Below are 21,449 nucleotides of genomic sequence, written 5' to 3'. Positions count from 1 at the left end.
CAAATTGGTCCCTTCCTTCCGACCATTCCGATCGCGCACGAAAACATTGTGCAGAATTTGGGAAAAACATCCCCATAAAATAACAGTTCCTGTTCCGGCAATATTTATTTATCATTATTTATTAACACATTTCATTAACCCACCCATCCCGGTTTTTGCCGGTGGTCTTTACTCTGGTTCGATTTGCGAAAATATCATTCGCCCTCTTCTCTGTGCGCTTTTCCACTTGCAATAAATTTATTTCCACTCCGTCCGGTTCCGAAGCAAATCGAAATCCCGGCCATCGGAAGAGCTGGCTATGCCTCCAAACTATCATTTATCATTTTCGGAACGAACTTACTGGAGGAAGTGTCAAAAGGGACATGTCAGCAGATATGTTACTCCTTTTGCTTGGAATGAAAAACCTCTCGAAAATGGAAACAGGTTTGCACAGTGCCAATAAGTCATGACCTACGACAATTGTACGTGGCCTGGAATGATGGTATCTTTAGAGATACCTTCAGTGCAATGTGCATTTTATCGTGTTCGTTAAAATTTATCTTCGACCTTCGATTTTTGCCTGAAGGCAGTGTGGTACTAAAAGGGGATCTTTTTTTTTTTGTAAAATATAAACTATTTATTTTATAAATAGATAAGGTGTACAAACAAAACTTTCTTATACTCTATAATCACAAATACAGTGCACACTTAAGGACATTTACATCGATCGCAGCATCATTGTTTCCAATGATGTGGATGATGTAGTTTGCAAACAAACGCAGGACAACCTTCCGCTGCGCAATGCTTATATTCCCAAGCACTGGGAATCGGAGACACTCGAAGGACGACTGACACCCTGGAGCTTCATTCCTGATGCACTGCTGCAGCAGGTCCCAGGCGGCAATAACGCGAGTGCAGGAGGTGAACATGTGTTCCAGGGTGTCACACTCAACACAGAACATGCAGGAAGCCGAAGGCGTGCGTCCCATACGCATAAGCAGCTCTCCGTGCGGGATCTTGCCATTCGCAAGCAAATATAAGGTGGATCTTTGCTCCGCTGTTAGTTTGCTTCGGTGGATGTTGTTCCACACCTTTTTCCAGGTTGCCTTCGGATGGGACTGAATCTTGGCTGGGGGTAGTCTGTTCACTTGCAACCTGCGGAGGGCCTTGGTGGATAGCTGTGTTTTTACCGTACATGGAGTGTACGCCAGTTGCTGGACAACACTGCGAAGGCACGGATACGTAGACGGTATCAATGTAATATCTGGGGGGTTTCCCGCACACAAGATGTGTTGGGCTCCAAATGAGAGGCTCTGATGTTCTGCAACATAGCGGTTTGTGAGTAGGGCTGCTGTCATCACGGCTGGGATGTGTAGGTTTAAGCCACCACGGTCTCGTGGCAGGGCCAGCTGCTGGAGCGAGACACGTATACCCCCAGATCCGTTCCAGAGGAGAGACCCGATCAAACTTGTCACCTTAGCTATGTCCATTGCGCGAGGGCCACAGACTGACGCAACAAACCATAGCTTAGGGAGCAAGAATGAGTTGAGCAGCGTTACCTTTTGCAGCAGGTTTAGATCTCTCACCCTGTGCAGCCATACCAACTGACGAAAGTGATTGATAACAGTATCCCAATTGTGGCCCGCTGTTTCCCGGATACTGTTAGAGAACAGAATTCCAAGTAAACGGAGCCGTTCTACGGTGTGCAGCCATGGCAGGTTGATTCTGTTCTCGGTTGTCACCATTCCGATGTCCAGAGCCGTGGTTTTAAGGACGTTTAACCTCGCTCCAGAAGTGACTCCAAAGGCCTCAATTGCTGCTCTCACCCGCTCGATTGTGGAAGGGGAAGTACTCACCACGGAGACGTCGTCAGCATACGCGTTGATCAGGTCGTCCTGATCGCAGCATATATCTTCGAGTCTCTTGATGAGGGGGTGAAGGTAGAGGATGAATAGGTGCATTGACAAGGGATCTCCTTGTCGCACGGAACGTTGGATGGGAAAGGCAGGTGATAGGGATCCATTTACAATGACACGGGACGAAGATTGCTCACCAATTTTCCTCAAAAGCCGCACTAGTGCGGGATTAAACCCTAACGAATCCATCGTTCCAAACAGGAAGCCCCTGTCAACACGGTCAAACGCCTGCGAGAGATCGAAAGAGACGAGTTTTGCACACTTCTTCTTCCGTTTGAGTTCGAATATTCTCTCCTTAACAGAGAGCACAGCTTGGAAGATATTGCAGGGTTTATTGCTACACTTCTGCGACGGTGAAATGATTTGCCACCTAGCAATAATCTTCTCGAGCCGCTGCTTCAGAATTCTGGAAAGCAGCTTGTAGTCAGTGTTAAGCAGAGAGATCGGACGGTACGAAGATAGTGTGCACCCATCTCCCCTTTTCCTCGCAAGCACTATGACCCCATCGACAAAGGCCGCCGGGAAACGACCGTTGAGAGCATCGTTGAGAATCAATATGATTTCTCTCCAAATTATCCCAAACGTTCGCTGATAAAATTCAATCGGAATTCCATCCGGCCCAGGAGACTTTCGAGGTTTCGATTTTTCAATTGCATGAAGGACATCACCGTAGGTGATCTCATCCATGCAATCGTTGTTGATTTCGCAATCTTCGGGGATTACACGATGACAGGCAAAAGTATCGTCAACGTTTGTTGTCTCGTCGGTGTATAACTCCCTGTAGTACGTATGTATATAGTCTGCCAGTTGTTTTGGAGAGTCCAAAACAACGTTGTTGTCACACGTAAGTCTGGTGATCACGGTGCGCTCCCGCCTTCGTTTCTCAAGCTGAAAGGTGGAGAGGTTTTCCCCACACACCCTTGTTTCGTTAATCCTTGTAAAGTCCTCGGAGAAACGCCTCTGAAGGAGTAGCATTTCTCCTTTTATACGGTTGATATTGACCAACTCGATCGGATTGGAAAGATAACGACCGTATGAGGACTCTAACTTCGCATAGAGAATGTTATGCTGCAAGCGGAACATGGAGTATTTTTCATTCGTTTTCCATCGGAAGAACGATTTTATTTTTGGTTTGGCGAAATGAATCCACCATTCCATCCAGGAGCCAAAGCTCCTTCGCTGTTTTGTCCAATAGTTCCACTTACATCTAAACTCCTCCATGTTTTCGGCTGTCAAGATATGTGGCCGAAGTTGCCAGTATCCATTTTGCCGCATGCGAGGTATGTTTGGAAGGCAGATGCGCACCGTGAGCGCCTTATGGTCCGAGAAAGACAATACGTGCATGTCTGTTGCACGCAGTTGATCCTTCATGTCCTTAGAGACGTAGCAGCGATCGATGCGAGAGCCCGAACCACGTGTGATGTGAGAGAACTCTACAAAGTTTCCTTTGAGAGCCTCCCAGCTGTCACACAACTGCATACTGTCAACAAAGTTTTGCAAAGTGAGACTCGTATTCCCCATACCCGTGGCGTCCTTGGACTTCAGCACGCAGTTGAAATCCCCTGCAAGGATGACCGGTCCCGGTGCATTCCGCAGGTAGTACGCCAACGAGCGGTTGAAAAAGAGTTCCCGCTCAGCTCTGTTTTGACTTCCCGAAGGAGCGTAAATGTTGCATAGCGTGGAAGAATTCTCAAGCCGGACGCAGATTAGTCGTGAGTCCAAGCTACGCTCGACGTGAGAAAATTTTAGGTTCACCCGCAAGGCGATCGCTGTACCTCTCCTTGTGTGGTCAATGTTTGTTACAACATTGTACCCAGGGAGCACTAAGTCTTTGACAGAAACTTCTTGTAGGAAGATTATGTCTGTGTCAAGAGTGCGTATGAAAGTTCGTAGTGCATCTAGTTTGGTGGAATTGGATATCGCATTGATGTTTATCGATGCGATCGTCACTGATGTCATCAACTCATCCATTTCCACCAAACTACTGTGCGTCCACTTCCATTACCCCTGTCGGTTTCGCTGCCGTGGCATTGGTCTTTTTGGGAGGACGACCTGGCTTACGCTTGATCGGTTCCTCCCCAGACTTGCACGACACGTCGCTGTCCGTCTGTTCGTCCGTCTTTCTCTTACCTGCCACTGTTTGCCAGGAAAGGGATGAAGGTGTAGCGGAAGGTGAAGGGACACGAGGGGCTTTGAACGTCGATGAGGCATCGGCGTCCACCTGAAGTCCGGCGTTGTCCATCTTGGTGCTGGTCGATGCTGCCGGTACGGTCAACGCACTTGCCCGGATGAAGGATGCTACTGCCGGGACGGTCCGTGTACTAGCCGCAACGCTAGTGGCCTGCATCGGGATGATCGTTGCTGGTGCGCCTATTGTCAGGCTCGAAGCACCGGCCGGTGCGCTCGCCGCGACGGTCGATGTGCTCGCCGCGACGGTCGATGTGCTCGTCGGGACTGTCGGTGCGCGGACGGCCGGTGCGCTCTCCGGGACGGTCGATGCGGGCGCCGGGATGATCGGTGTGCTCGATGGGATGAGCATTGTGCTTGCCGGATCGGTCGGTGTGCTCACCGGGTCGGTCGGTGCACGGACGGTTTGTGTGCTCGCCCGGGGGACTGTTGCTGGAGCAGGGTTTTCGGTGCCATTCTGCACCGCTGAGGCATACGACAGCCTCTCGTTGACGCTCGTCTTCTGAGCCACCAGTTTCCTGCCTTGGGTGCAGGTCATCCCATGGTGTGCAGCAAGACGGCATGTTCGACACGTTTGCTGCTGTCCCCGGTATGTTACCAGCGTCTCTTCCCCTCCAATCGAGACGTATGACGGCACCGGCTTAGACAAGACCGCTGTGACGTAGCGGTATCCGTCAGGGATTCCGGCACACGGGTATGGCTTCGCCCATACTCCGGCTCGGATTGACCGGACTTCTCCGTAGCGAGCAAAGAAATCCGTAATGCATCTGTCCGTGATGTCCTCGGACAGGTCGTGGATTTTGATGACCACGGAATTGTCGACCATTACGATCGGGATCGGGAATTTCTTCCCGTCGCATTCGAGAGAATGCTTGCCGTCGTTCTCCTCGACGGTTCTTAGAGCAAGGCTCTGGTCCTTCACTCGGATGTGAAGGAAGTGGGATGCCGGCTTCGTCCGGATTGAAACGATTGAAGAGCTGCTTAGACCCAACTTGGTCATGGCGAGGGTTGTGGCCTCCATCAAGGACGGCCTTTTGGGGAAATCCACCCGCAGGGTGCTTCTCGAAGCAGCCATGATGTGGCTTGCTTTTGCACTTTTTTTTTTTAACACTCTGTTTTGGTAAAAGTGCGTCCGATCGCAACGAGTCTCGGAGAGGAACTAACCTCTTCTCTGTGCGCTTTTCCACTTGCAATAAATTTATTTCCACTCCGTCCGGTTCCGAAGCAAATCGAAATCCCGGCCATCGGAAGAGCTGGCTATGCCTCCAAACTATCATTTATCATTTTCGGAACGAACTTACTGGAGGAAGTGTCAAAAGGGACATGTCAGCAGATATGTTACTCCTTTTGCTTGGAATGAAAAACCTCTCGAAAATGGAAACAGGTTTGCACAGTGCCAATAAGTCATGACCTACGACAATTGTACGTGGCCTGGAATGATGGTATCTTTAGAGATACCTTCAGTGCAATGTGCATTTTATCGTGTTCGTTAAAATTTATCTTCGACCTTCGATTTTTGCCTGAAGGCAGTGTGGTACTAAAAGGGGATCTTGTGGTGAAAAAGATATGTTTTATCGAAAGCTGTCGCAAAGGTGTAATTAAAAGAAAAGAGGTAAGCAATCGTTTAAAACCCCATTTATTATTTATGTCGCTAGTTGCTGATGGCGATAGTTAAGAATTGAACAGCATCAAGAAGATGAAATTTTATGACTGTTAATTAATAGTAATTAAAATGGAATGTATCGTTTTCTTTAATACATTCCCTCTATATTATTTTTAACGAAACATAAATAAATCGTGCATAATAATATTTCTTCATGGAAATATTGCATGCAGTATCTATCTGATACTGTAAACAATTCATTACTGACAGCGTTGATGTTCTCCCGCTAACCATAATAATTGGAGCTAGTTTCCAGAGTTCATCCAATCATGTTGAAACGATAAACAGTCCCGAAATACCCCACACGTGTACGTCGTTGGTCTGCTTCCTTGTCAACCAACCTCGTGCAGCTCGAGTTGTAAACCAGAGATAAACATTTCCCTACACCCTAATGCTGTGTAATTAAACACCCGAATCAAACCTAACATTGTGTTCGCTGCAGTTGCAACCAACTAAACAAATTTCTTGCCCAAAAAGCAACATTGTAAGCAGGGTATGCTGAAGCACTCGCGTTAGAACCTAGACTCCTGGGTGTAGAAGATCAACAGACTTTTCTCCGAGTCTTTCCCATAATTCACCTCCGCGATGTGAGAAGAAATAAATCTCACAACGGGAACGCGAACGTGCTGGAAACGAAAGAAAACATGCTTCTAATTGGTGTCGCTCCAGTGATTGTTTTCGAATTTACATAGACGAGTGTCATTTGGAGTTCTTAGGTCGAAACAGCGGGGGGCACTGTTATCTGAATCTTTGGGGACGATTGGATACAACACACCTGCAGCGATGGCGCTTACGCACTATGGGACAGTGTGCTTGGTAGTCAAGGCAATATTTTTAATTTGTATTTTCAATTCTTAAAAGGAAAATATTGGAAAACACATTTTTCTTGTCATTATACCAATCACTGAATCAGTGACTATTTGAGGGTTTCGTTTTTAATTCGCGATGAAAATGAGTAAATTACAAACACATTATATCACACTATCCAAACCCCTCGGGAGAAAATCCTGATGTGCCATTTTGAACACTGCAACCTGCTGCACACAAAGCAGCACACATTCCCGGTGTCGAACCATTTCCCAGCATAGGCTCATGGAACGAAATTAATCTTCCTCTGATGCCGGGCGTGTTTTTACTTTTCCATTTTATCTCTCTTTATTTATGATGATTGGCTGAAGTTGTTTTGACGTGTTTCGTCTAGCCACAATTATTTCCATCCGCAGCAACGCAGCGTTAATCATGCTCAATTGAGTTTGCACCAGGCCAGAAAAGCGACTCACCACGCCTCCCCGGGCGTTCTCACTCCTAAACTGTGATCATCCACCAGTGTGGGGCAGGCAAGTCCCTGCCAGGGGACAATTAGCCAAATCATCTTCCTGGCGGATGATGTTTTCCCAGCGCACATTGGGGGTACGTTGCCCCACCGTGGGCCATTTTCATTTTCCTGTTTTTGAGCCGGGATTGTTTCACTTCCCTCTACTTTTCATCGTGCCATTTGATGCAGCAATTATTTCAGCTCATCTTCGAACAACCACCCAGCGTTTCCTTGGGTGGTAATTTTCGAATCACATTTGCGGTGATGAGCTACCGGAACCGGAAGTATTCGCAACAAAACTGCATCCATTCTCGACCGGAACGAAGCATCAAATGGCGGTGTGGAAGATCGTGTTACTTTTAAAAGAGATATTCATTAGCTTTCGTCACACCTTAATTCGTTAATTATGACCGAACCGATTCAAATTTAATGGCTCATTTTGAGATTCATAATTGTGATTATGATTTTGTTATTTTCTCTCAAACCATTTTTCTTTGCAGAGCCTTTTTTATAAGTCATCGTTGGCAAGTTCTCATCGTTCAAGTATTAAACACAATCTTCGTTCGTACAGTTTCCCATCCTTAAAAGATAAAATATTTATGTATTTTATAAACATAAAAATGTAAAAGAAAAATCAACACGGTTGATGCGATGAAAGCGGTTCTTTCTTCAAATTTACTTTCTTGTAATTTACGGTAAAAGCAGCATGACATTAACCCACCATATTGGGTCACAGTAGAAAGTTTCCATTATCCACCGCGTACTTTACTCCAAACGATCGCTGCAAATGATAAACAACTCTTAAATAAATTGAACATTCTGTGCCCTCGTCTCCAATGCAGGACCATTCATTCTTGTCGCTTGCGGGAATAAGGGCCCCGATGGTTCCAGCCTTCTCGATAACTCTACACAAACTCAACACATCAATCCGTCATAATCCCGCGGCTAGTTGTGGCCCGAGCTCAAGTTGTTGCGAATGCAACAACCACTCAACTAATATCTTCACTGGATTCAACAAGTATCCTCTACGTCCAAGCGCCTTGTTTGGCCTTAGCGTAAGAAGGTGAAGGTAAATCTCAAGAGAGAAAGAATCAAGTCTGGAGTTAAGGTGTTAATCGGATTGAACCATAAAGGTACACCCAGGGTTCCGAGCAAATAACGAAGCATAAGGCTCTGGATTGCACACTTCACTCCTCCATTCGAAGGCTTTTCGACACATTTTACAGTGTCTGGAGTGCCCGTAGGGTCGAAGGGCATATCATCTCGTAGACACTGGTAAGAGTGCTCTCTTGGCTTTCATATTGTTTGCAATTTTATCTTCAGTAAACATACCGAAGGCAACGCGTTTGATATTAATCATATCTACTATGGTAACATCATGCGCATGGCGTGTTTTATGGCCCGAGAAGAATTACGACGAACACCGTGTTTCGTTCGAAGAACATCGGTTGTAAATCTAACCTCGTGATGCGTGTCGGGCCTGAAGTAGCTTTCATCGATCAACAGTTGTTACTAAAGGCCACTAAACTGTACTAATAAACCTGCTCGCCCCCTCCTGGCGTTAATGTGCGCTGTAAACATCAATAAAAACGTGTCACCACTACCGAACACGTTCGCGTATAGTTGATCGTTTTTCTTCGACCCTCAATTATCTTCGGGTTCGGCTGAGGGCCTGCTACGCCCTCCCCAAACGGAACATCGTGTTAAATGGAGGATTATTGTCAGACCAGGATCCCCTGCGTTTCGCTGGAAGATATTTGGGGCGGATTGTGTCTGGATCGCCAGACGCGATCGTTAACCTCCATCTTTTTTTTTTTTTTTGACTCGAGGGTGAGGAAAGATAAGGTCCACATTCCTCACACTTATTCCAGTTGCAGCTTGTTTTGACGGCCAACTGACAGGGAGACATTTTGTCCCCCTCCGGCCATTGCGTTGACAAACGTCAAACCACTTTTTCGGTTGACATTTGCGGTGACAATGGGGAGATTGAAGATCAACCCAAGACCCGGAAGGGCGGAGTGAGTGTTCGGAAATGAAAATAAACGGTAAATTAAAGCAAAAAAAATGTGACATTCATTTGGGTGACGCGCCCTAACCCCCGGCCGGTCATGCTCAGCTGGTATCGGAAAAAGCGCAAGAAACACAAACATGTGCGCCGCGGTTCCAACAGTTGAGGAAGCCTGGAACAATCGTTGCAGAGGGGGAGGGCGATACGACCCCAAGGGAAGCAGGGTGACGCAGAAAAGGTAAAACAAAAAGACCGCCAAGGCCCGGCCCTGGACAGGTTAAATGTGGCATATCGTGTTTCCCCCGACGGTAGCGCGCTTCCGCGAAGCTCTCCCGCCGTCGTGATGGATGACCGGAGAGTTCCCCAGGTCCCGGTGTACGGTAAAGGCGGTACAGGGTGTGCTATACGCACCACATGCCTGCACAGGACAAAGATGCATCCATTAAATGTTGGTTTTCTTTTTAGGAGGCTGGAAAATGGTAATTATGAACCAGAGTGAAAGTTGGGTCGCTACGTTTATTCTTTTTTGCACTGCTCAATAGGTCAATATGGGGTAATATGCACCAGTGGGGTAAATTGCACCAGTTTTTGTAGCTAAATTATGCAATTAAAATATTTATTGAGTAATGGAATATGGTCGTTAACTTGTATAATAAATGCTATGTAAATTTCACATTTAATGGAGGTAGTAGATTACAATTAACACCTTGCCGTTCGGATACACGCATAGGTGTAATGAATCCGTAGCGGTTTTCATACGCTCTCATCATTTTGGTGTGCTGTCAACGCAATCTTTAAATTATATTACGATTTTTAATGATGTACTCATAGTTTTTGGCAGTGGAAGAGATGTTGGAAAATTAAATTGTAAAAATGAGGGCTATGCTTCTTATATTTTGTGTAAAGAAATAATATTTTTTTGCTTAAAGGGTACATATAGCCTCGCCTTACCTTACACACCATTGTGGTAAGCAAAGGTGGAGCTTGATAGTTTTTATTTTTTGGCAAAATCCGTTCGAAGGCTCGTGATGAGGCAATTACAACTTTAATTTAACGTCATGCAACCCAACCCGTAATGGGTTGACATCAACGTAATTGATGGTCGTAATACTCTTTAACCTTCGCTGTCGACATGGGTCCAAATCACACGAGACATTCCATGGGGAAGTTGAACGAACCTACTCTCTCTCTCTCTCCCGCTGGACGATCCTTCTTTATTTCGCTTCAGTTCGCATCGATTAGCTGCAGCATAATTCTCATGAACCAAATGATTTGACTCTGACCAACGAGCATAAAAGTTTCCACTCCGCTTACTCTGTTCGTGCATTGAATGATCCACTTTATTCAACTCTACCGATGCATTCCCAATTTTCCCCCCACACCAGCATTCACATTGATTTCCACCCAACGCCACCATTCGCCCGCTTCCGTTTTCTGCATGAATAATTAAAAAGTGCATCTGGGAACGATCAGCGTCATGCCGCAAGAAGATGCCGCACAACCGATGACCCCAACCGCGCGCTAATTCCTTCTGGCTCGTAGCACAAAATCCCAATTGCAGTTGGAATCGTTCGTGCGCACGGTTCTTTGCTAAATCAATTCCACCACGAAGTCCTTTTCGAAGCCGACCCCGAGGTGCTGAACGAGTGGCAGAACTTGTGACAATTAATTTCTTCTTGTCACGAAACATTTACAACGTTTCGGGAATTCGCGGAGTGGGTGAGATAATCTGGTGAAAAGATTCGTGTTTCAACAACACGCCGGGCACGACGATCCAGAAGTGAAGGAAGTGCGAAACGTGAGAACTTAAGTCAGTCGCGGTCGGAGGCTGATTTTAGTATGCGCTGGAAATGGACACAATCTGGCGCATAAATTTCCCGCAATAGTTTGCGAAATGTTATGCACGGGTTTGGATAGCTCTCTTTCTAAATTCATCTTTGGTTTTCCTTCGGGGACTCCCAGAAGACAGGCGTAAATTGCAAATAAGTCGAAGATAAATAGAGATTGTTGCAGCAACATAAGGCCAGAGTAAAGCTACACGCTTGCTACTATTTGGACTTGGCAAACATTGAAAGAAGCGCACCGGATTTTGTGTTGCTTCAGCAAGATGTCAGAGGTGCGAGCCAAAAACTCCGAGAGTAAAGCCCAGATGCAGCTGATCCACAATTCAATATAGCTAACGCAAGCCCGTTTGCGTGTAACGTTACGGGTTTTCGGGTTTCGGGGTTTTTGTTATCTTCCTGTTTACCGCCTGCTTTCGCTTTCTTCCGACCGCACACCGGTGCGGGTAGGGTATAAACAAACAAGTGTACAAGCGCGTAGAACTAGGCCAACATAATCTCATCCGAACGATACAACATTGGAGAGCAAGATGGAGCGCCGACTTACCTCTAGTGCTGGAAGCCATAGCGAGATCACAAGAACAACTGGCAGGCAGACGGCGACTACAACGGAGTACTGATGGCGCACATAATTCATCTTCACTGCCTCGGGTGTGTACTGCGTGTACTGGGTGTATGTGCCACCGACTCCACGCTCCAACAGGATTGCATAAATCTTCCACGGACGGGGTACACCCCAAATACAACGCCTCCCGAAGCACCGATGAGGCAACAAAAGGTGCGTGCGACAGGATTCCTTAGGTTTATCGGGGTCGCGGAAGCACGGAGTACACGGCGAAACTAAACTGGCCAACTTTTTATCGCCTTCCACCGGCCGACAGTTACTTGGAGTGATTTACTAGGACTGTAATTTCATGCACACACTACGGTATCACGCACTTCCACGAATACGCCGTACACACATTCCGGATGTTCCTTGTTGTACACCTGCAATAGGGGAAAAGAGAGAGAGAAAGAGAGGGTAAAACATTGGAATTAGGCTCGCTCCATTTGGAATCACGTTTGTGTACGCGTGTTGACTTATTACCCAATTGAAAGTCTGCCGATAAAGATTCTGTCCCAACCGTAATCCACTCGGATGATCGAACTTATCGTAATCCACACGGCTGAATGATTTATGACACAGTCTCAGTCTGTTCCAGCTATGTCATCACATGCAGCCAACAACGTGACCTGATAAGCACTGACCAGATCCAGCTGGAAACGTTCGATACTTATTTCTAAGTGCACCGGTAAAAAAAAAGCTACGTGTGTTCCCTCTCGTGGCGGAAGTAATGGGCTCTCCGCGGATTAGAAGCCTTAGGCTATCTCACCAGCCTTGGCATTGCCATAAGTGGCTACATTTCCATTTGCTAACCTTTTGCACAGTACCGTATTGTGTGATTGGAAGCTGACTAACATAACATATCCCGGTTCTCGTCAATGCGACGATGAAGTAAGGCACGGAAGAATTTCATCCATTTCTACCCCGAGTATCAATACCGATTCCGTTTGGCTAGGCGCTAGCATGCGGAAACTGACAGTTCACGCCGATCTACTTATCCGATGACACCCGATTGACGTGAGGCCGTAAACAACGTTCTCCGTCATATTGAAATTACTCGATCGTACTGTACTTTAGCCTTGCGATGTAGAAATGGATGGCAGGATCAAGTTTTTTGAATACATGCCAGGTTTTATAAGCTTCAGTAACACGTACTTTCCTCAGACTTATTATTAGGAAGTGTATTGTTGTCTTTAAAAATAAATTAAACACACCGAGTTCTATATCTTCTGTCAACATTAGAGTTATGCTCAATGGAGTTCCATTCATACGAATGTTATATCTCAGATACACGTGAATTGATTCAACAATCTTTAGAAACTCGGGTGTCCAAAATACATGGTAAATTTTCATCAATCTGGATTTGAATAGACAAACGCTTACAATAAAGTTATATATAGAAATCCCCGTGTTTTAACACCTCATTGTTGATCATTGTCATAAAAGAAGTTCTTTCCCTCAACTTAGCTTCCTTACATATGTTATACTTTTTGAGGAAAGACTCTGAAGAACGACGAGACACTTTTAAATTGAATCCAGGATGTTTCATCTTCTGCAGTTTTATATTTTATTGGAGCCAACCAACCTGTTGTAATAGAGATTAAACTTTACTTTAATGCCAAAGAAATAAAGCTCCTACAGTTAGAGCACCTCATCGCCAACAAAAGCCCAATCGTAAAACCAGTTTTGGAGTGTAATGGTATCTACGGAGTTTTCCAGGATCAGCAAACTTCTAATGAACCTCGCGCCGCAATATAATTAACCTCACGCTGTGTGCGTGCACGCAGCTATAAGCTTTAGAACAAGTCTGTCAGCTCGACGTTCAGGTGTGAATTTTCTTCACCCTGGGCCGGGTGGCGGTGCATCCGATGCATCCTGTGCTGTTTACGAGCGCTAAAAATACGCCATAACGAGCCGTAAAACTGCAATCGAAATGGCACACCCGCGCATCCGCACGACTGGACCGTGTCGGGGAAGGAAAAACAAACCCGAGGAACACCGCGTGTCGCCGTGTGATGTGATTCTGGCATTGGGAAAGCTGGAAAACCAGTTCACGGCTTAGTGCCGGCGTGGCCACATGTGCAGAACTCAATGAAATGCGGGATGATATTTTTAGCGACACATCTTCTGGCGTGCCAGAACCAATAAAGCGGGAAAAGCAGGCGACGCAGTTTACACTAATTATAAATCCTTTGTCGCACGTTTGCTTCGCGCATCGACGACTTCCTCTCGCGCCTGTGGAGAGGGGGAACCCTCGACCCGACATTTTTATATTTGTTTCCTTCGCTACGTAGCGAAATTAAAATGATAAATCGTCCCTCCACTCCCGCCCTGAATAACTAACCTCTAACTGTGGGGCGAAAAAATGCGATGATGCGACTCGGAAATGCGTCGACAGCATGGTTCATAATTTCGGGGACGACGCACATGGCGCCCTCGATTGCGCGTGTTTAAGTAGCTTAAAGGATGATCGTACCCTTCATAAAGATCGTTCACTGCCAGAGCCAGATGGAGATCGAGAACGAGCATCGCGCATGCACTTCTGTAGTGCCACTTCGAACTGTCTGGAGTTTATGGGAATCCATTTCATTCAATGGAGTGTTAGCGAAGAAATTACTTTCCTCTGATGATTGTGTGAATTATTATTCAATAGTACGGTAATGTGAGAAAGTCGATGAAGTACTTCTTGCAATTCGAAGCAAAACTAACTGTTTGGAAAATATTCATCAAGTTCTCGCCGAGTACTCACGGCTGGGAGCTGTTTTATCTCCCATTTACGAAGAACATTTTTGAATAACCCACACATCAGGCGGACACGTGCGGTCGCACCACTAACGGTAAATCCGCGCTATCAAAGTGCTCCGATCGCTCGCGGGCACTAATTACCGTTCCACATCCCCCCGGGCTCCACTAATTCATTTTAATTCGGTACTTTACCGTAACCGCCGGGGGAGGGACAGCCATTTTAATAAATTGTATTTATTTTCCGCCCTGGCTAGCGGCCAACCGGCCGAGAGTCCATTAGGGTGTGGGCCGGAGATGGAAGGAGCCGAGGGAGCGTGCAGGAAAATTGCTAAATTATGCATCGTCCCGCACGCAGCGGCTTCGACAGCAGCATCCGATGCACTTTAGTTAGCCGCTACTGGTCGCCGTGTCTGGCGTCTTTCTTATATCTAAATCTCGACCAAACGCGCTTCCGCGGTGGTGCGCGTTGTTTCGAAGGCCTGTCTCTGACGTCTTTCCGACCAGCAAGGGAGTTTTCATCGACGAAGAAGTGCAGCTGGATGGAAATGGGCGGCAAATTAGCCGGATTTGTTCTACGAGCATCGGTGGAAGAATTTCAAGTTGTAGGCGGTTTGTAAATTAATTTTTACTACCGCTTTCGGGGACCCGTTTTAGGTGATCGCCACGCACGATCGACTACAAATTGATAAGCGGATGGAATAAATTGTGGCTCGCTGATCATTCATTCGCGATTCTATCAAATTTCAGAAATAAAAAAAAACCCCGTGTATCTTAAAATCTAAACCCAAACCGTCTTCTACCGGATAATTCTTCTCAATTCTTCACCTTTCAATATATTCAGTTATTTCAAAATGATGTTAAGTTTCCTTCAGCAAATAAGCAAGCATCTCCAAAATTGGATAACCTCAAGGTGGCATCGTTCCACCCACAGCCCACGGTCTCCAATTGCTATCTGTCCAGCCTAATCGATCGACCACCTGACCGTATACCTCTCTATCGCTATCTCCTTTTCAACTGCCTTCCTCTGTTTTGTCCAGCTTCTGGTGCATGTTGGCGAACCACCCGAAAGACGCAACGCAAACGTGGGTGGCGCAATTTTGAAGGGAATCAAAACATAAACCTTCGCACGATTGGGAGCTCCTCAAGAAGCGTACAGTTTTTTTTTCTCGTTCACACAAGGCAGCCGACGGGTTTTCCGACCGATCGGTTTTACAGAGGACCACCTCCCGGCGTGCGAGCGTTTGCCAAACGTGAACGTTAATTTCATGCTCATTGGCATCGCAGACACGCGGAATCGCTGGCTCATATTTCACTGCCACACACAAATGGTGGCTGAGTGATAATTTAAATTAATAAGAAAATCTTCTTCTTCTTCTTCTTCTTCTTCTTCGTAGTGTAAGGAGAGTGTAGTTTATCGTTCGGTTGGTTTGCCACACAACCGGAGAGAAGGAAAGATAATCCTGTTCGGTACGCCAAGGAGCGGGAAACTGTTGCTCACTTACGTGTACGCTTTGCCCAACGTGAACTGACCATCCAAACCCCCTCCCCGTTTCGCCCTTTTCGCTTTTCCCTTCCCTTTTCCAGTTTCGTTTCATACCGTGAACTTTTGCGTAGTTATGCGGCTCTGAAGCGCGCGATTAATTGAAATGACAAATAAAGCGCGATAAAGTGAAATTACATACCACGGCATAAAACTCTGCCAACCCAGAGTCCCGGAGGCATTTCTGTCTGCATCTCTCGCGTGTCGCCCGCCCACATGCCTTCTGGTGCGTATTTTGCAACAGATAGGTTTCTGTAATGAGCCTGCAAGAAACGGTACGAGCGCGGTACACCACACCGTCTTTCGGCCTTTAATCTTCAGCCGAAAGGAGGGGAAGGAGGGTATACCTGCTGGCGTCTTTACACTCACTCGTTGAGGGTGACCAATCCGATCAACAACACGCATGTGAACACCCCCGGGGGGAATGATGTAAGTGGTGGGTAGGACGGATGCTTTCGACGGTGCGAAACACAGTAGTTTGACAAGTTGTGGTTTAATCAGGAGCAAACCTGTCAAATGATCACATTACATTACATTACCCGCCCGATACCGATACCCCATGCGGAGGCCGTTTATTTGACAGTTGGTGGGCAACCTCGGCAGGGGTTCGGATGTTGATATGGCTCCAACCGGCCGCGAAATGCCACTTGGAGAAAGCGACAGTGTTTCACCATGGACTGATAAATATTTGCACATTTTTGAAGGAAGACGTCACGCTCATCTGTTAAAGTAACTTAAAGTAATAAATGGGTTTGATTATCAACTGACGGTGTCCGAATTTAACAACAATATTAGTTTTTATAATAATAAAAATTGGGGTCCGCGACAGCCGAGCGGTAGCGCCGGTTAGAAAATCGACCCATGAGCGCCGGGGCTCACCACCTCGACGGCGTGGGTTCGAATCCCAACCGAGACCGGACCCTCCCCTGTACGAGAGGTCTGACTATCCACGTACACATAGGGTAAAAAGTCTCGTAAGCCCTTTACAGGGCAGGCATGACCAACAAGGTCGTTACGCCAAGAAGAAGAAGAATAATAAAAATTGATAACACTGCTTGGAGGGTGAATTATAAAACTTTATTTCACATTTAATACTTAAAAAAAAAAAACGACGTGTAAAACGAAGCTAGTGTTTCTCTACTGTTCTTGGAGTTGTTGATTATGATGAATAAATAGAATCATATTGCATTAGTTACGCAAGCCATCGACTTTTAGATAGTTGAATTCAATACTACCATTCGTTTTAACTTGATCATATTGTTTTAAACGTACTTTACTATGGTGCATTTTTACAGTTTTTTTATTTGTTTTTACCTGACAGTGGGTCTAGTTACAAGTTTTGATTTATTTGTTTCATTTATTTATTTGTTTTATTTATTTCTTTTGAGTAAAACTGTACTTTTTATTTTAAACTTTTACTTTTCCTTTTTCAACCTTCAACCACCAGCGGAAACATGTATTTATCATGCTTTTCCCTATCGGTGCTGGCAAGGACAAACGCGGATCGCCAATCAACACTCGGTGAGTACACAAATAGACCGACTGGATGTAGACCTCATCCATCTCCCGACTGTTCCACCCGGTATAAGTACTTCTATAAACAGCGTTCCACAGAGCGGACCAAAATGTGCCAATCTATGCTCCAATGTGCGGTATATAATTAGTCGCGACTGGGAGGTGAAGGTATCGTGGTGAGCCCTACATCGACTTCGATCGAGAATGTCATCCACTTCTCTTTCGCAGCCGAGCAGAAACGGCCAGTGTCACTTATCGTTCGGAGTAACTTGAACTTCCTCGGAAAATCCTCCGATCTCGAAATTCTTTCCCATCGAGTGTCGGCTCCCTTGCCGCCCGTCCCTCGGTGGGTGTTTGTATTAATAATTCATATAATTACACGCTAATGACGCAATGCGCTCGGGCAAAGGAGAGATCACAACGGCGCAGTACTGACAGATCATGTTGAGACGCTCGATGCGTCCTCTCGTGTTGCTTTGCGCGGACAGGGTCGAGTTGGCGTTTTGTTTTGCCTTTTCTTCCACCCCGATGCACGATTAGAACACTGCGCACTGAATAGGACAACGCAGCCACCACTCCCAGCTCAAGGGAGTAAACATTCCTCGCCAAATCTGGACGGAGCGCCCGTTCGAAGCCATTATCGCGGAAGAAACCGCACTCAGAAGTGACTTTCAATATTATCATCCCGAACCTCTCCTCCACAACAGTCGAAATCGGGGAGCCTGTGCGTAAAGTGTGTCTGCAAGACAGTCCCAAATCAATTATGTGCCCCATTTTTGGGGCGGTACTAATTTTCTACCGGCATGACAGGCGCCGATCGGAGCTCGTTGTGAGCCGCGCGCTCCGCTACGATCGGAGCGACCTTTGGCAGGCGATTCCACGGTCCCGGTCCCGGTTCGGAGCCCAAGAAAAGTGTTCCATTCTCCGCCGCAACCCAAGTCCCATTAAATCATTAAGAGAGAGATTAATTGGCTGCCCTCGGTTGCGATCGATCGAGTTTTCAATCGAAGATCAAAATTATGATCGCAACCTGGGAGCTCAATCGTACGCTCGCCGCCTGATTTAGCTCCCCGCCAATGCGTTCGATAAGTGATTCCTGCTTCGGAAAAGGTTCCTTCGAGTGCTGTAAAATGTGTGTGTGTGTGTGTGTGTTCCCTTCCATTCGCCCGATACGGTCTCGATCGACATTTATCGGTGCTGGAATCGGCTCGGGAACTTGAGACACGTGCCCTTAGGCGTTGCATACTGCTCCGATCCGATCTAATGCACCACAGGGAAGGGAGCATTTGCAGAACGGTACACGACCGCATTTCTTGGCACAACCGGAAGGCGAAATCAATAAATCTTCCCCGAGCCAGAGTCGATCGAGGCGGACAGGGCTTCGCAGCAGGCTTTCGTTTTCAGATTATTGATTTATGTTTCTAGACTTACACAGCGATGATGCGATTATGTGCTCATTAAATACAGATCTTAAATGTTAATTTCAATCAGCGACAGTCTGTGGGAATCAACCTTTGTAATTAAGCCTTACATTTCTGATCCAATCTGTTACAATATGTTCTAAGCTTCTTCCAATATAACCATACATTCCGAGCCTATCATTCTCGATGGAGAAATTAATATTGTTCATTAAAAAAATCTTGAAACAGCAGCTTGAAAACAGCTTGCCTTATCGTCCTTCTAAAACGCGCTAACCATAAACGAAACATTCCTACGCACATAAACCGGGCGCGAGAAGTGAGCGTAAAATAACCGAACGTTCTCCAAAAAAGGGATCCTCCGCTCGTCGTGCAGTTTTGTTTCCAATTTGTTGCGAACAATCTGCCGATACGGTTGACGAGCGGTTTATGGCAGTGCGGCTGAAGGATGCGAAATAAATCATTGCCCGCTCATCGGCGTGTTTGGCTGATTTATTTCTAAACAAGCTAAAAACGGCGCCTCCCAAAGGCCGCAGCAGAATTTGTGATTTGTCCGCGTGTGTGTTTGTGTGTGTTAAAAAGAGCGCCACTTTGTCGGCGCAATATTTTGATCTTATCATCTGGTTCGACACATGTCATGATCTCGCAGCACGAAATCAATTCACTATCTCTTGACGAATTAGATTCCCCAGTGGCATACTCAGGCGGGGAATGTTAACATCTATAAGTGCCTCATCGATTCGATTCAGTTTGCCTTTTTGCTTCAATTTTGATGTTTTTTTTTTCCTCAAACAAAAATGAAATATGGAAGGAAAGCATCATGTTTCGCATTCAACAACGCACTATTGCCATTTGCAACCGATTTAAGATTACACGGTGGTTCAAAATATTATTATTTAATTATCAGCCCCGTTTTCTAGGCATCGACCAGAGAGAAACATCAAACATCAGCTGCTACGCTAACCAGAACCGGGAAGGTTATCAAGATGGACTACCGACGGCATGTTTTTCCCCTGGGCCCTCCGAGGCAAGGCAATAGCATTTCTAACGTACTGCTGACGTATTGACCTTAACATCCTTACTTCCATACGCCGCGCCATTTTTGCAGGCTACCAATTGCACCTTTCGCTGGAATTGCAAGAAACCTCACTTATTCACACTCGGAGAAAAGATGCGGTTATGCAAGAGGCTGCTAAATTCGTTGAGCTGTGATAGCAATCTTCCCAAAGCCTGCGTGCGTGCCGGATTAATATCGCCATTTCGTCCATCGTCGGACAGTAGTGTGGACGGGACGTAGTTTCAATTTGCTAATTTATGCTCCATCGTGGACCACTGGATGCTGCTGCAAACCCGCGTGCCTGCACGATTCGCACAGCTCCTGTCAAACGGCCTGTCAAACAAGTGATCTGTCAAAATGGGTTGTTACCATAGTGAGAGCAACACCCACACCCTCGCCGCGTGACGGTGAAATAATTGCATTTGACTAAAATAATGAGCATTTGGATGCAGGCTGTTTTACGGCACCGTGCTGCAGCAAGCACCGCAACTTTCAACTACTCTAATCTCGGGAGTCGTGAAAAGGAGCGGCCATTGTACAACGAGCAGCAAGGCATTGGGATTTACGATCGATTGACGAACGATTCGCAAGCAAAATTCACCCGGGACATTCCTTAGCGCAGGCTTCGAGACGTAATTCGAGCTATTTGTCTTCGGTAAAACCCGTCGTCCGCAGAGACACGCTCGGTCGACCAATTGCTTCGATCATCCGTTCGAAGTGGTTCCGACATGCAACAGCGGGGACTGGTTGCAACATTGCATCTTCACTGAAGAAATCGCCGATGCTGCATCCTAATTGACTGATCAAACAAACTGCAAACGGAACGGAAACGTAGGATCAGTCCACTCGGGTCGTGGTCTTTTACGACGTTTAATTACTAATCCGCTGATCACGGAAAAACTAGGTTAAGTAAGCGAGGTACTAGTGTAGTACAGTAGATCTAGCGATTGCTCGAAGAATGTGGGTTTGTTTAGATACTGAGCAATTTAGGTCAATCAATAATTAGTGCTTTCAATTATTGATCGGTAATATCTTATGTCAACTTTTTGTATATGAGATGCATACAATTCCACGGTTCAATCTATCGAATAATATTTTGTATATCGTTTACTTCTCTAATGAACTCTGATTTTCTTTATTAAGTAGGTAAGTACTACTAGATACTCATATCTAAACTTTGACCAAAAGGCTGTTAAAAGCATCATTTAACTTGTATTTGCAGATTTCTGCAGACATTCTATGAATTATAAATTCTGCAACAATTTTCCTGTTCAGTTGCAACAGTTGAGGCTGCTTTAAGGTCTGCTTCTTCAATATCGTTCATAATTCCATGTTTGCTTTCGCTCCCTAGGGCTCACCTGTCGATGCCCAATCGCAAACAGAACCCCCTTTTCATCCCGACCCAATCTCGCAGCTCTTGTGCCGATGCTGCGAAGCACGTGAAAAAGGAAAACCCCATTGATGTCGTCTCGCATGAGCATCTGACGGGAATCATGTCACTTAAAGACACCGTCATCGGTCCCCATCGTCGTCGTCTGTCGGTCGACTGGCCATGGTTCGACAAAACGGCTTGTCACCTTTCCGGTTTTGCCAGCCCCGAGACCCTTTCCCCTCGTGCTCCCCCTTTCTTCTGAGCCGTTCGAAGACAAAAAAGGAAACCA

The 21,449-nt window shown here is 46.2% G+C and overlaps 1 protein-coding gene across 1 annotated transcript in view; it reads right to left on the bottom strand.

The window, feature by feature from the left end:
• LOC131263184 (uncharacterized) overlaps positions 1–11,546 on the bottom strand; it is a 32,749-nt gene extending 21,203 nt beyond the window's left edge. The window contains exon 1 of the mRNA XM_058265346.1: positions 11,457–11,546. Within this exon, the coding sequence (XP_058121329.1) occupies positions 11,457–11,546 (90 nt within the window). The remainder of the gene's footprint in view (positions 1–11,456) is intronic.
• Positions 11,547–21,449: the final 9,903 nt, after the last annotated feature.

The sequence above is a fragment of the Anopheles coustani genome, chromosome 2 (assembly GCF_943734705.1).
Source record: "Anopheles coustani chromosome 2, idAnoCousDA_361_x.2, whole genome shotgun sequence".
NCBI classification, from domain to species: Eukaryota; Metazoa; Arthropoda; class Insecta; order Diptera; family Culicidae; genus Anopheles; species Anopheles coustani.
Note: the sequence above shows the minus strand (reverse complement) of the source record. Positions and strands in the feature narration are given on the sequence as shown.